General features: G+C 33.3%; 1 protein-coding gene and 1 pseudogene across 2 annotated transcripts; one reads left to right on the top strand and one right to left on the bottom strand.

Annotated features, from left to right (window-relative positions):
- Window positions 1-10020: 10020 nt before the first annotated feature.
- LOC145127279 (putative 2' cyclic ADP-D-ribose synthase BdTIR pseudogene) lies at window positions 10021-10761 on the top strand (annotated as a pseudogene).
- Window positions 10762-12672: 1911 nt separating this feature from the next.
- On the bottom strand, window positions 12673-15992 carry LOC145124732 (beta-glucosidase 18-like). Of its 2 annotated transcripts, none has more exons than XM_079060183.1 (12): window positions 15710-15992; window positions 15555-15621; window positions 15419-15477; window positions 15254-15329; window positions 15093-15167; window positions 14913-15000; window positions 14568-14832; window positions 14375-14490; window positions 14010-14262; window positions 13807-13909; window positions 13321-13429; window positions 12673-13068 (listed from the first exon to the last, which is right to left on the bottom strand). In XM_079060183.1, the coding sequence occupies exons 1-12, from the start codon at window positions 15878-15880 to the stop codon at window positions 12840-12842; spliced, it is 1611 nt and encodes a 536-aa protein (XP_078916309.1). In that variant the 5' UTR covers window positions 15881-15992; the 3' UTR covers window positions 12673-12839. The 2 variants fall into 2 exon arrangements, with proteins under 2 accessions (XP_078916309.1, XP_078916310.1); XM_079060184.1 differs by having other exon boundaries at window positions 14580-14832.
- Between the last annotated feature and the right edge of the window lie 567 nt (window positions 15993-16559).

The following is a 16559-nucleotide window of genomic DNA, read 5'->3' as shown; positions in this document are numbered from 1 at the left end:
ACCCTTCGAATGGAGGCAAGGCTCTTTCACTTTTGGGATAAAAAGCGAAGTCATTTGCCAGATGTTCGAAATCATCAGCCTGAGTTGGTATTACTCAGAACCTCAAGGATTTCGTGTGTGTAGTGTGCCAAAGAAAGTTTAGACAAGAAACAAAAAAAAAAAAAAATTTAAAATTTTGTGATATCAAAAATTTAATTTGACACGAAGGCAGTTAAACCCCGGGCAAAGGTTGCTTCGTTAATCATCAAGAGAGATGATCAACAGCTTGTGTATGTTCCCGTGAATTACAATCGAATACTTTTTGATAAGTATCAAAGGGCTTCTTTTAAGAATGCTTCGTGGGTAGGTTCAAAATTTCGTTACATGTCAACCTAAACATAAGGTGATAAAGTGTAACAGAAATTACTTGTATGACCAGTGTAGTCAGTGACAAGTCGGCTTTGAAAAATTTTAACATGACTAGGACATTTGAATGAAACTCACACGGAAATCATATTCATAAAAAATTTGTATACTGGATCTTGTTGGGTAACAAACATCGTGGGTTTCGAATGCTCGATCAAGACCACTCATTCGAAATGAATATGATTTGGAGTTTCGAACATTGGTACAGAAACAAAAGTTTCGTATATATCTGGAACAATGTTCCCCGTCAATTCCTTAATTTGTAAGATTTTTGGGTTTCACTTCCATCACAGACTCATGATGTCAGATCATAAACACAGAGTTTTTATATATCTAAGTCTCGATGGGTTTGATCAGAAACCTCTTGGATATACGTCTTTGTGTGTGATCGTGTAAGAATGTTTTGGATGAAAAAGATTGGTGTAAGACACGAAAAGTACCTCTGTTATGTTTTGGACCAAACAGAAAACTCTTAACTCATTGTGAGAACAGTAAGGTAGCTCAGAGACTAATGTGAATATAAGCCTGATTGGGAAGAAATTTTCGTACGAAACATTTCATTAAGGCTTTCGTACACACATTGAGTCATGGAGGCTTTGGACGACATGCAGCAGCATGCTTCTAGGGACAACCTAACTAATTCGAATAATAAAAAACATATTAATTCATACGAAAAATTTTACCTGACCCTAAAACTTCCTGCATTGTCCCCTCTGAATCATCATCATAATCTGCAACAAAAGTCTAAAAACAAAAATCATTTTGAATTTTTGATTTTTCGAAAATTTAAGGACAAAACAAAAGAAAATCTTTTTGAATTTTTTGATTTTTCGAAAATTTAAAGACAAAACAAAATAAAATCTTTTTGAAATTTTGATTTTTCGAAAATTTAAAGACAAAACAAAAGAAAATCTTTTTGATTTTTTGATTTTTCGAAAATTTAAAGACAAAACAAAATCTTTTTGAATTTTTGATTTAAACAGACGAATATTTGGCATTCCTTGAAGAATGACAAATGTACGAATTCGAAGCGTTCGAAGCATTGACTATGAACAGTAACCATTAACTCAACGCTGAGAATAAGTGACAATCATGCGAATTCGAAGCGTTCGAAGCGTTGACTATGAACAGTAACCATTAACTCAACGCTGAAAATAAGTGACAATCATGCGAAGTCGAAGCGGTCGAAGCGTTGACCATGAACAGTAACCTCTGAATGCTGAATGACTTTGTGTTATCTTTTATTCAGCGCCTCTGATTTATTATTTTTCGCCTATCATTCTTCTTTTTCGCATGGAACAGAATTTCCATCGATCATTCCAAGACCTTCTATTATTCGCATTAGAGATTTTTCATCCAAAGCTTTCGTGAATATATCAGCTAACTGATCAGTTGTTTTCACGAAATGTACTTCAATGTTTCCATCCTCCATGTGATCTTTAATGAAATGATAACGAAGAGCTATGTGTTTAGTCTTTGAATGCTGCACAGGATTATGACAAATTCTTATTGCACTTTGAGAATCACAATATAATGGAATCTTTTTCATATTAATTGCATAATCACGCAATTGACTTTGGATCCATATTATTTGCGAAGTGCAAGCAGCAGCAGCCACATATTCTGCTTCAGCTGTGGAAATTGACACACACGTTTGCTTTTTCGACTACCAGCTGACTAATTTGCCATCAAGAAATTGACATCCTCCACTTGTGCTTTTTCGATCAAGATTACAACCACCCAAGTCTGCATCTGAGTATGCTTGAACGAAGAATCCAGTTTTCGAAGGATACCACAATCCTAATGAAATTGTGCCTTTAAGGTAACGAAAAATATTCTTCACTGCAGTAAGATGTGGTTCGCGTGGATTAGACTGATACCTAGCACAATTACACACAGAAAACATGATATCAGGTCTACTTGCTGTTAGATAAAGTAATGAACCAATCATGCTCCTATACAACGTTATATCAACAGCAGGTTTGTCCAACGATGGTGTTAGCTTTATGCCTGTTGCCATTGGTACACGAAGCTTTGTGCTATTCGTCAATCCAAACTTTTCTAACAGATTTTTCGTATATTTTTCCTGATTAATGAAAATCCCTTCTCTGTTTTGACGAATATTCAATCCAAGGAAATTATTGATTTTTCCCATCATGCTCATTTCAAATTTGCTTTTCATCAATTCTTCGAATTCTCTAGACAAAGCAGGGTCAGTCGAGCCAAAAATAATATCATCAACATAAATTTGAACAAGCATTAGATGATTCCCCACTTTCTTTCGAAATAATGTGGGATCAACTGATCCTTGTTTAAATTTAGATTGTTTCAAAAATGATGTAAGTGTTGCATACCATGCTCTTGGTGCTTGTTTCAGACCATAAACTGCCTTATCTAAAATATAAACATGATTAGGATATTCTTCGTTAATAAAACCTGGGGGTTGTTCCACATAAACTGTTTCTTCAAGCTCTCCATTGAGAAATGCACATTTCACGTCCATTTGATAAACATCAAAATCTTTGTGAGCTGCATAAGCCAAAAATATTCGAAACGCCTCGAGTCTTGCGACAGGGGCAAAAGTTTCTTCATAGTCGATTCCTTCTTGTTGTGAATATCCTTTTACAACAAGTCTGGCTTTATTTCGAATAATGTTTCCATCTTTGTCGGTTTTATTTTTAAAAATCCATTTTAACCCGACAATCGAAACATTTTCATGTTTAGGAATTAACCTCCAAACCTTGTTTCGTTCAAATTCAGACAACTCCGATTGCATTACAACAACCCAATCTGAGTGTTCCATTGCATTCTTAATTGTTTTTGGTTCAATTTTAGAGATGAAAACATTAAACATGCAAAATTCTTGATGAGCAATCAATACCTCATTCTTTGCACGAATTTGAGCTCTTGTCAGAACTCCCTCTTGTGGATTCCCAATAACTTGATCCTTCGGATGGTCTGTTGTCCATTTTTCCATGGGTAGATATGCTGGATCAAATTCCAAAGGGGCATCTTTGTATATTTCATCATTTTCTGAGCTTGCATTCGAACAAGCATCATCAACATTATGCTCCCCCTCAACAACATGCTCCCCCTCAATTTCAGCATTTAATTGTTCTTTCTCCCCCTCGAAAGAATGCTCTTCATCATCTAAAGTATTCGAATCCAATTGCTCCCCCTCCAGTGGACTATCACTCATAGTTTCACCTTCTTGAGGAGTCGATGGTGAATCATCAGTAAGTTTTGAAAATTCTGATATGTGATTATCAGGAGCATGAACTTTAGCATCAACTGCATGATCTGAAATTCCAAAAATCAAATCATAATCAATATCATCCATTTGTATAGATTCAGTTTCAACTTGTGTTTCTTGTAAAATTGGATGATTCGTAAATCTATGCTCATTTGATTTAACATAATAATCATCGAATGTGAGATTGAACGTTTCTTCCACTTTTCGTGTTCGCTTATTTAACACTCGATATGCCACTGAATTGTGCGAATATCCAAGAAAAATTCCTTCATCAGCTTTTGCTTGAAACTTCGAAAGATGATCCTTGAGATTCATAATAAAACACCTACATCCGAAAACATGAAAAAACTTCACATTAGGTTTACGATTATTCAGAATTTCGTATGGTGTAATATTAAATCGACGATGAATGAAAGATCTGTTTTGAGTAAAACATGCAGTTGAAACTGCTTCAGGCCATAGATATTGAGGTAAATTCGCATATGCCAACATGGTTCTTGCTGCTTCGCATAATGAGCGATTCCTTCGTTCTACAACACCATTTTGTTGTGGTGTATATGATGATGAAAAATTATGCGAAATTCCTTTGTCCACCAAAAATGAATCAAGAACTTTGTTCTTAAATTCAGTTCCATGATCACTCTTGATTTTTCTAACAGTCTTCTTCAACATAGTTTCTATCTTTTTGATAAAGTCAATCATAATTTGTGCAACTTCAGATTTGAGCCTGAGAAAATAAACCCACGTAAATCTGGAAAAATCGTCAACAATAACTAAAATGTACCGTTTATTGTTGAGAGTTGAAACAGTCGAAGGACCACACAAATCAATATGTATCAACTCAAGAGGTGCAACAATTTTCGAATCAATTGTGACTGGATGACCTTGTTTATGTTGCTTTCCAACTTCACAAGCTGCACATAAAGAATCATTGTCAAATTTAAGTATAGGTAAACCTCTTACCAGATCTTGTACCACAAGTTTATTTATGTTTCGAAAGTTGAGATGTGAAAGTCTTCGATGCCATAACCAGCTTAAATCAGATGTAGCTTTCGAAAGAAGACATACTGCTGGTTTGCCTACAATTGGATTGATGTCCAAAGTGAACATGTCACCTTTCCTTTTAGATTTCAGTAATATTTCGTTTGTGTTAACATTCGAAATAACACTTCCTTCTTGGTTGAAAAGAACTTGATTGCCAGTGCCCACAACAAGTTGAGAAACACTAATCAAGTTATGTTGAAGACCTTCAACATATGCAACACGATTCACTGTGAATTGTCCATTTGTGATTTTTCCATATCCCATGACTTGACACTTTTGATTGTTCCCAAACTTTACTACTCCAGCATTTTTGAGACTTCGAAAATCTCTTAAATTCTCCTTCTTTCCAGTCATGTGACGAGAGCAACCACTATCAATGTACCATTTGTTATCATATTGCTCGTCACACAATACCTGCAATCAATGAAAAATTTTAGGTACCCAAGGCTTTTTGGGTCCTTGGAAATTAGATTTCAATTTCGAATGAAATGAAGAACTTCTAATCCAATCACAAACTTTGGTTTTGAGACTATTAATTAAGTTCACTTCATCATCTAAAGGAACTGAAACATAAGTGTTTGATAGTTTCGAATGTTCACTGACTTTTCCCTTCGCATCTTGAGTTTGTGATTGAACAGTCTTCGCTTTTGTGACAGGTCTCCATGTTTTGACTGAGATATTCGAATCCTTAGATGATGAGCTGCCATTCGAAGAAGTATTGACATACTTTTCGTATGCTTCATGAATTTGCTCTTTTGAATATTTATTTGACTGATACATTTTTCCTCTTCCGTCAAGCCAATGATCAATGTTCTTTCTTGAAGTCATTCCTTTTTCCCGTGACGTCCTCATAGTTTCTTTCTTTGTGTAATTAGGAAAATTTGGCTTTTGAGGTACAAAATCAACTTTGGGTTTGGTAACATAAGAGTAAGCAAAGGATGTATCAATTTTTGTTTTAAAATGTTGACGTTGAAAAACTTTTTGATTTGAATTGGATCTTTCTGAAAAATCTCTTGTTTTGTTATGTACTTCAGACCTTGTTTGATTTGATTGAGATGATTGTTGAGTTTTTGAAAAAGAATCATTTTTAACTTTGAAAACCTTTTTGATGGATTGTGACTCAGACATCTTTTGAGACTCAATATTTTGCCAAAATATTTTCTTTCGTGCTTGTCTTTTTGAAATGTTGTTTTCCTTCGAAAATTTGTCAATTTGATCTTTAAATTCCTTAGAGTTTAATTTGACAACTTTTTCATTTTCCTTTTCAACACGAATTACTTTCTCTTTTTCAACTTTTGATTTTTCAATCCATTGTTTTTGTGGTTTTTGTCATTGAAAAATATATGAATTCTTTGTTAAGTTGTTTTCAACTGTGTTTTGATTTGCGAAAAAACCTTCCTCAGTTGTTTTTGAATTATCCTCCTCAACCATCTTCTTGAACTCTGGTTTGATATTCTCAACATTTCCGGTAGTTACGAAAACTTGATTTGGAAAAATGACATCATCTGTGCATTTGAAATTTGGAAAAACCACCGTGTTTGTTTCAAGATAATGTTCACCTTTTTCATTCATCACTTTTTCGAACTTTTGTGTATCACCATACACTTGGTCAACAACTATTCGTGGAATTACTACTTTCTTTGAAGATTTCTTTTCTTTCGAAACTTTCTCTACATCTTCATCATCACTATCATCAGTTTGGTAATCTTTGAGATCCACGAAGTTCATTTCACTAACTTTCGAAGTTGTGGGAGTATCAGTTTCTTTCTCAACTATCAAATCCTTAACTTTTTCTTTCCCTTTAGAATTCGAAGCAACATTAACAATAGACAATTAAGAGCAATCAACATCTTCAAGCTCACTAATTTCACTAATATTGTCAGAATTATCTTCAATATCAGCAAAATTAGATTGAGAATCAGATGATGAATTTTCAGTCTTTTTCAAAATGTGAATTTGTTCAGATTTAGTCAAAGTATCATTTACAATGTTAACTAAATCATTCGAATCAAGACATTCATCAACCTTGACAATTCCATATCTATACTTGTCATTCGGAACTTTGTCAAAATCAGCTATTTCTTTTTCACAGTCATACGAAATGTTATCTACCTTAGCTCTTTCATAAGCTAAAAATGGCAGCAATTTTCTATGTTGTTCTTTACTGATTTCGCATGAATGATGAAGTTCAGTTATTTTCCCATATAATCTTTTAGCAGCATTACAGTAAATGTTTCTTTGTGCTAACAACAGTTTATTATCACTAGATAAATTGTCCCTATCAACCATGATATTCGTTATTTGAAGTTCTAGACAATCTATCTTAGTGATTTTCGAATCTAATTTCTTCTGTGTCTCTAGCAATTGCATTGACAGCTTCTTAGCCTCATTGCTAGCAGATACCACAATTGAATCAAAATAAGTAACAGTTTCATCAAAAGATACTAATTCAGAATTATAAGCATGTACTGGAATATTAAAAGATTCAAGAATGTTTCGTACCTTTGTGGTCATTGGTGATTTGTCAGCAGCTTTTGATACGAAGCATCTTCCATGCACTTCGTATGTTTCCTCCTCTAATTCTTCCTCCATTTTTGCAAACATAGCTCCATGGGTTGGATTTCACATTTCCTCATCATCTGATCCAGATGACCAGATTTGATAAGTACCATCTTCATCCTCATTCGCACCCTTTGCAACCAGAGACAAATTCTTGGCTTTCGCACGAACCTCCTCCAACTTTTCAGCATAGTACGCCTCATCCTTGACCTTATTCTTTCTCTCATCCTTCTTTCGAAGCATACAGTCATTAGCAAGATGATTAGCACCATTGCAATAATGACAATCAATCCCAGCATCTCCCTTTAGCTTCTTCTCAGACTTTCCCTCAACAGGCTTCGAATCTTTCATCTCATCTTTTTTTTTCTCTTCCCCAGCACTTTTACTCAGAAAGTTCCCTTTTGTCTCAGACGACTTTGTCTTCGGATTGAAAGGCTTTTTGAAGAACTTTTTCACACGATTGTTTGAATAAAAGGCAACTGCCTCATCATCTGAGTTCATGATGAACCCTTCATCTTCATCCGAAACATCTTTCTCAGCATCTTTTTCAGAGATCTTCAAAACCAAAGCTAGTGGACCTCCCAACATAGCCTTCGATTCTTCAGCTATTTCGTTCACTTCGCTTTCATGAGTCTTAAGTTGGTTGTACAAGTCATTCAATGTTGACGTATCAAAGCTCTGTTGATTCTTCACCATCATGCTCACACTACGCCATTCCTTTCGAAGTCCCATAACAAATATCAGATTGAATTCCATGGCTGATCTAGTGATACCATATCGATTGCATCGATATAAGACGATCGTAATAAACTTCAATTGTTTCACCATCTTTCTGTCTGAAGTCCTTCAGCTCCACTAAACATTGCTTCACAGAATTAACTTTCGTCTTCTCACTTCCCTGAAATTTTTCCTTGAGATTGTTCCAGATTTCCTTTGCAGTTGTACAACTCCTCACGTAGTTGTAAACAACTGGAGGCAAAGCTCCTCTTAGCTCTCTTACACACCTTTTCTCCAGCTTTTTCAGACGATCAGATTGATTTTCAACTTTAGAGTTTCAATAGGAAGAACCAATTGGTTGAACATTCGATGGTGGATTGAGATTGCCAGAAATGCAATTCCACAGTTCTTCATCCAATCCATTGAGATAATCCTGCATACGATCAGCCCACTGATCGTAATACTCAGGGATGAGCATAGGAATTTTGGTGGATGATCCTAGAAGATGAGAAAATGAAGTCATGGAATTCAGATTGAATGACGCCATTGTTGTACGGAATTGATCCTTGAGAATTTTTGAAGAAACTTTGAGAATTTGACAACAAATTGTATGATTCAAATCACAATCACTCTTAGAACACTCGATTCAATGAATTAAGTGCAGAATCGAATCACATACTTAGATCTAAACAATTTTTCACTTTCAAAAAGTGAGGAAACTTTTGAATCAAAAAGTTGACTCAAAAACCTTTTGAACAAAGTGAAAATCAGATCAGAGATATGATTCCTGCTCTGATACCAATTGATGAGACAATGAATCAAGTATTGAACGAATTAGAGAGTAAATTCAAAGTAGAATTGAAAGATTTGAACACCGATGTAAATATGATCTGTTTGGCTCTATTACGCTTTTGCAAATTTTACAGAGTACAATGAATATTCTGTAAAGACTTCATCCCTAAGACACTAGTAACCACTCCTATTTATAGAAGAGAAAAGCGTACAAAAAATATACTAAGGACTAAACATGAAGCTTCGAATATTATGCCCTAGTAAAATACATTATAAAAATGTTCGAAGACCCTAAATACAAACTTCGACTATTACAACATTTCGACCCTAACAAGAGGAAAGGGAGTGATTCATACATAATATTTTTTTTCTAAAATTTATATTTTATAGAGTTGAACAATATAACATAAATTATTATTTATAAAAAAAACTTTGTGTGCTAATAACTCCTTAATCAAAACCTTTGCTACTGAATGTATCATTTGTCGTATATTCTATACCATTTTTATGATAAATGATGTTCCAAAAAGTTGTAACTTTTTTTTCCTGAAATATCTAATTTATTTATGTTATCCAATTAAACTGAATAAACCCGACAATTTTCACGCTTGTTGGTATTTGATGAGGATCCCAATATGTATATCAGAAAATATTTTGCCAGTAAAAAAATGTCAAAGTCAAATTCTGTCATCCAAGTGAATATGTAAAAATTAGAATGAATTTAATAATAGAATAGTGGAGTATGAACACAAAATGGGTGAAAAACGTCTTTGAAGGGTCTTTAGAAATTCCATCGATCCATGCATTTGAACTTGAAAAACATTCAAACCGTCGTTTGTCGATTTGTCTCCTGTCAATTCTAATGCCTCGACATTGATTCATTCAACTGTTTCCGTTATTTTTCTTTTTAAAAGACTCAATAACTATATTTTAACTGTAATCTCTTCTAAAAAGACCTTAAAATCCAAATAAGTTAGATATTCTTGACCTATACACTAATACATTCTAAATCGGTCGACTGTGTACCAAGTCCACAGTATTTGAGGATACTGTTGCATATGTAAATGGAGAAAAAAATTCGCTTTAAGAATTTAGTATGGCCCACAAGATATAAAGACATACCTATATAAATAGAAACCTTTGGCACCACCATTTAGAAATCGTACCAAACGTGAAACACAAGCTTTCAAATACTAAAACAAATTAAAACCATGCAACGCTCAGCCATGTTGAACATAATCAAGCGCCAAATGGCATACCAAAAAGCCCGACCCACAAGTCATCCCGCTTGCGATGTTTTCATAAACCACCGTGGCATAGACACAAAGAGATCAATTGCATCTTTGTTGTATCATCAACTCTTGTTGTCAAGAATTCCATCATTTCTTGACAACAAGAACATGAAGCCTGGTGATAAGCTCTTTGAGAATATCGACAGTGCAATACTGGGGTGCAAGATTGGCGTAGCAGTCTTTTCACCACGATACTGTCAATCGTACTTTTGCCTTCATGAACTCGCATTGATGATGGAGTCCGGGAAGAAAGTTATTCCCATATTTTGTGATGTGAAACCCTCCGAGCTTCGGGTTTCGGATAACAAAATATGTTCAGGGTCTGAGATCAAAAGATTCGGTTATGCTATCGAGGAGGCTAAGAATACCGTAGGACTCGCGTTCAACACAACCAAAGGGTATTTTCGACATTTTAAACATTATTTTTTTCAAAATTTCTGGTTTTTGCTTAAAGATTAACGGGTTTTTATTTTGGTGAATAAAATTACAGGAATTGGTCGGACGTGGTAACATATGCAACAGAGTTGGTGAAAGAAAGCTTGATCGAGATAGAAAATGAGAAGCATGCTACTCGTCAGGCTCAAATCTTATACTAAATAACCATTCATGAGAACTTATATTGACATTATTTACATTGATTTATTTTATTTTTTTATTCACAGTATTGTTGTTAAGGAATATGATGGTGCATGCATGTAATATATGGTGTAACCTATGAATTGAATAAAAGCTTTTCTTTCATTTTATACGGTGTTTACAAACATTGATGTGCGCGACAAAATCGTTACCAAGTATATATAAATATAGTAATGTACCATTTAAAATACAAGCAGGCATTGATTCACACATCGATCGAACATCATAAATCTGTTTGCTTTTTCAGTGATTCTGGAGTTTTGATTGATTGATGATCAATTAAAGTGTTGTTTTTCAAGAAATCTTGATCCATCTTGCTGACATTTTGGTATTCCGATCAAACGTTTTTTTGGTCAACATAGTTTAGATCAAATCTCACATTGTAACTGAACCTCCATTTGTAGTTATCCACGAAATAGCCACAAACATCGGCTCCATTCCTGTTGTTCCCAATAAAATTTAATACTATAATTTTGACTTCGTGGTCAAACTGACTAGTTTTCAAGTATAGAATCAAACGACTATGACTAGAATTTAACAAAATGATCTTCTTTTTGTATTTTCCATCATAACTTCAACTTAGTCACAGGTTTTCTTGCAAATTGCAATGACTTGATGAATTTAACATCAATTTCTTATGAAGAAGAATATTATGTTTGACTTAAAAGTAAAAATTGTACCGAACTTACCTTCTGGTTTTGGCTAAATAAGCAAGGTATGACTGATATTATTCAGTCCCATTGACAGTGTACATTTGATAATGAATACCCTCAAACAAAAATGGGTGATGTAAAATTGTAAATAACATAATCAACAGGGTTAAATGCACAAAATAGCAGTGTTGTAAAAATCTCGATTAATCTCCTATTAGTCCCTAGACGCCACCCGGCCGACTAGAAGATGTCTAGTAATTAATCTCTGCCTAAACAATAAGTGAAGCTGTAGAAACCCGTGAATTTTTAACATTTTGAAGAAGTTCTATCTCAATAGAAATTATTTAATAATTGATTAATGTCGTATTCCTCATATTAATCTATTTTGTTATGATATTAGTAAGATTTACGAACTTTATTATATTATTAGTCATATTCAATTTTTGAAATTTAACAAATTTACATTGTAGGGTCTCTGATTGGTACCCAATTAGGCCAACTAATCCTAGTCGTTAGAAACTATTTGATGAATGATTAATGTTGTGTTAATCGTATTAACCTATTTTGTTACGATATTAGTGGGATTTGTGAGCTTTGTTATATTATTAGTTATATTTAATTTTTAAAATTTAACGAATTTAGTCGACCGACTTAGCTGCCTAACAACTTTTACATCATTGTAAAATAGTAACATACTTTCATTTATGTGTGTAGTATAGCATCCTATTTTAATTTTGCTATGAGATAACTGTATATCTATTTTTTTATTATTATCAAGGGGGTGTATGTTGAAAAATCTACCCAATACTATCATTGTAAGGAGAGACCCTCTAAGCTTGATCGAGATCAACAACGAGAATCACCATTGTTATGCTGAAATATCATACTGGATAACGTTTAGGCTATCTTTGACGTACTAGCTGAAAAGCTAGATGATAGCTGAAAAACTAGCTGTTAAATAAAAAAGTTAGCTAATAGCTGAAAAACTAGCTAACAAAAAATAACGTTTGGTAAAACTAACTGAAAAGTTAGCTGAAATATATAAAATTAATAAAATGACGCTTAAGAGTATATGTTTCTATAATTAATTAAGGGTATATTTGAAGAATTTTTAAAAAGCTCCTAAAAAGCTAGTCTACGTAGCTTTTCAAAAAGCTAGCTTATAAGCTACTTTTTAGCTTGCCAAACACAACAATATAAAAAAACTCGAAAAATAAGCTATAACTTATCAGAAGCTAATATCGACATTATTTACATCATTTTTTGGTTTTTGTATTCACATTAATGTCGTTGTCAATGAATATGAATTTGGTACAGGTAATTAGCTTCAAATATCAACAATATGATGTACTCTATGCATAAAAGCTTTTTACACATGTAATATCATATTTTCAAACGTTTATGTTCAAGAAAATCGCAACAATTATATATAAATATAGTAATGTACTAATTAAAATTACAAACAAGCATCGATTCCCACATCAAACATCATAAATCTGCTTGCTTTTGCACTGATTCTAGAGTTCTGATGGATGGATTATCAAGCAAACTGTTGTTTTTCAAGAAATCTTGATACCATTGTGCTGACAATTTGGGTATTCGGTCAAACGTGTTGTGGTCAACATAATGTAAACCGAATCTTACATTGTAACCGAATGTCCATTCATAGTTATCCATCAATGCCCATACAAAATAGCCACGGACATCGGCTCCATTCCTGTTGTTCCAAAAGATAAACAAATGATATTTTGACTTTCATGGTCAAAGTCAAACTTTCTACTTTTCAAGTATAGAATTGAAATGAATACAACTAAAATTTATAAACATCTTCTCTTTCTTTTCTTGTTCTTTATCATCAAGTCAATTTAGTCTCTGGTTTTCTCAAAATGACTTTGATGAATTGAACGTCAAATTTTAAAATGAAAAGTAGTCAGTTTGACTTAAAAGTCAAAATTGTTACCAAACTTGCCTTATGGCTTTGGCTAAAGAAGCAAGGTATGACTGATGGAATTCAATTCGCTTGACATCATTCAGAATCTCTTCAACTTGTACATCATGTATGTTTGGTGATGAATACCCTGAACAAAAAAATACAAAATTCAGTAATGTTAAATAACATAATCAATTAGGCTAAAGACAAGAAATAGCAACGTACTTTCATTAAATTGTTTTCATTTTTTTCTATTACATCATTGCACATTCAATTTTTATGAAGACATACTTTGACAAATCTACTAAATTATAAATCTTACTTCTACTTTTTTTACTTATTAATACATTATACTTTCAAATAACTACCCAACTACATAAGTAAAAATTGCTCTGTGTTTGAATGACATTGCTATAATTAGATAGATTTTCATTGAATAATATAGGAAGAAATGAATGTAGGAAACTAAAGAAATTAAAAAAAAAAAAAGTACATTGATATTTCATGTATAACAAGGGAACATACCATTTTCAGTAATAAACATTGGTCTGTTATTATACCGAGTCTTGACATAGTCAACAATCTCTTCCATTCCTCTAGGAACTACAAAAAATCTTGGCATTGATGTCTGTTGAATGCAAAATCAATCATTTCAAATAACAATTAAAGGGTAAAAGACGTAATTTTCACCAAATTGATAAAACAAAAAATTTGACATATATTCTAACCGGTTCACCAATCCACACACCATCACGTTCTCCAGTAATTTCCACAAAACCTTTGATTAAACGATTAGCAGTTTCTAAGCAGCTTGAATTTGTACAATCTTTGGTGTATACAGCTGAGTAATGATTGATTCCAATGAAATCAATACTGTTCTTCATAAAACTCTTTTCCTCTAGGGAGAATCTTGGCAATTCACTTCCATGGTAATCACGCATTTCTTTAGGGTAATCCCCAAATATAGGTGGATCAAACGACCTAGTAAGAATATCAAGATTCAAGATTCAAGATTCAAGATTGAAACTTTTTCTTTCTTTTTTAGTAAACTAAAGCTTTAAAGTTTACAACTTTACATATGGTTGAATATTACCAACCAATATTGAATATCATAGCCCTTTCAGCAGCTTCACGATCCAAATCACTGTCTGTAAGTGGTTCATACATAAAGCAATGTATAACTAATCCTATTAATCCTCCTTGTTTTGGCTGCATGAACAAAAGATAAAAGATTATGAATCTTTAAAAAAAAAAAAAAGACTAGTTTCATGAAACAAAGTTAATACTTTGTGAATTGCCTGAAATTTTTCATGATAAAGCTTTGCAGCCTTTCCATGGGCTAATAACATGTTGTGCATGGCATAAAGAGGCTCAACATCAGAATTCCCAGAAAGACAGTTGCCAAAAGGGTATGAACATCGAGCTGGTGGATATGTCCCTCTTTCATAAGCCATTTCTGAAAACAAATTTGGTTCATTGATTGTGATCCAGTACTTTACTCGGTCTCCAAAACTCTTGAAACAGATTTCTGCAAAATGTACAAAATCGTCCCTGAGAGAAAGAGAATATTAATAACCGAATAAACGGATATTTAGGTTGATTATGTTAGTAAAGTGGTAAGTTGAACATACTGCATTTGAGGGTCAAGCCAAGATCCATATTTCTCTTCGAGTTCTTGAGGGAAATCTTGATGGTGAATTGTCACAAATGGCTCGATTCCTGTGTAATCAAGAAAGGTGTTTGGATTTAGAAAAGAAACAAGTTTGGAGTTTTGGAAATGAAAGAGAAAGTTAAAATGCATCAAGATTCACCTTTGAGTACAAGATTATCGATAATTTTGTTGTAGAACATGATTCCCAGAGGATTAACTTCACCAAACCTTCCTCCTGAAAGATTCATGACAAACATAATATCATTTAAAAGATTTATGAACATGAGATATGGATGATGAACATAGGAATTGGAAAGTTACTTGGAAGAATTCTAGCCCATGAAATGGAAAATCGATATGCTTTTAAGCCAAGCGAATGCATAATCTCAATGTCTTTCTGTATAAAAAAGAACAAATCAAATAAGAAAAAGAAAAAGAAACTGTTCTTGATTCAGTAACAATGGAGGAGCAAGTAAAGATTGTTACCAAGAACAGATGGTAGTGATCATCTGCAACATCCCCATTCTCACCATTTTCTCCACACCCTAACAATGGCAGCGGTTTTTGGTTACATTTGACTTACAAATTAACGAATCGAAACAACAATAGAAACGAGATTAACCTTTGGAATGACAAAAATCATCCCAGTTGCTGATTGATTTGCCATCTTCAAGATACGCTCCTTCAACCTACAAAAAGAGGGTATGGATTTACTGTTTAAGGGTATAAAATAGCTCAAATCAGTGAAGAGGAAACATAGACAGAGTCAAAGTTTACTTGATAAGCAGAAGTGGCTGCTCCGAATAGAAACCCCGGTGGAAAATCGGATCTTTTGATTGGGTTTTCTTGTTTGAATCTTAATCCTCCGCCATTAATGGAGGCTTCAAGAGTCGAAGAACATGCAAGAAAGACAAGTAAGAGATAAATTGCTAGTGAATTCAATACCATTTTGAAAGTATCATCGGTTAATGAGAATCACATGTTTGTATAATGATTTGTGGTAGCGTTCATGAGATTGACCAAAAACCTGTTAGAAAGTAACAGTATCCTTTTTAAGAAAAGTCAGACACCGAGATAACCTACATGATCCAAATTAAGTTTTTTTGTTTACAAAATAATGAAGTATAATAGTTTTACTTTTATGTTTACTTTATATTTATCTTAAAGACAAAGAAACCATGTTCAAATATGGAATTTACACCAAAAAAAAAATATAGGGAAATTGAGTAATCTAACCTTTATAAACGATTTTTTTGACAAAAACGACCATAATTTCTTTCTTTTTTTTTTGGTAAAATAACCACATTTTCCGAAACACATTGTTCTGGAGATGTCTCCGGAATTCTGGATTATGATTCCGGACCATGGTTCCGGAATAGATTTGACTTTTTTTTTTGCATGTAAGTTTTGCTTTTATAAAATGTATAAGTTTTGCTTTCTTAAAATATATAAATTTTGGTTTTATAAAATATATAAATTCAATTAAAATGAACAATCAACTATTAAATACATAAACTAAATAAAGGATATGTCTGTAGGTCATATTACAAATACGATGTTTAAATTATCTTTGTCATTGTACCCTAAAACATTTCCGCTAGTCGTTTTCTATAACCCATAGCCCATG

This window comes from Lactuca virosa, chromosome 7 (assembly GCF_052849685.1).
Source record: "Lactuca virosa cultivar CGN04683 chromosome 7, Lactuca_virosa_CGN04683_v6, whole genome shotgun sequence".
Taxonomy (NCBI): domain Eukaryota; kingdom Viridiplantae; phylum Streptophyta; class Magnoliopsida; order Asterales; family Asteraceae; genus Lactuca; species Lactuca virosa.
This window is presented reverse-complemented; position numbering and strand designations above follow the sequence as displayed.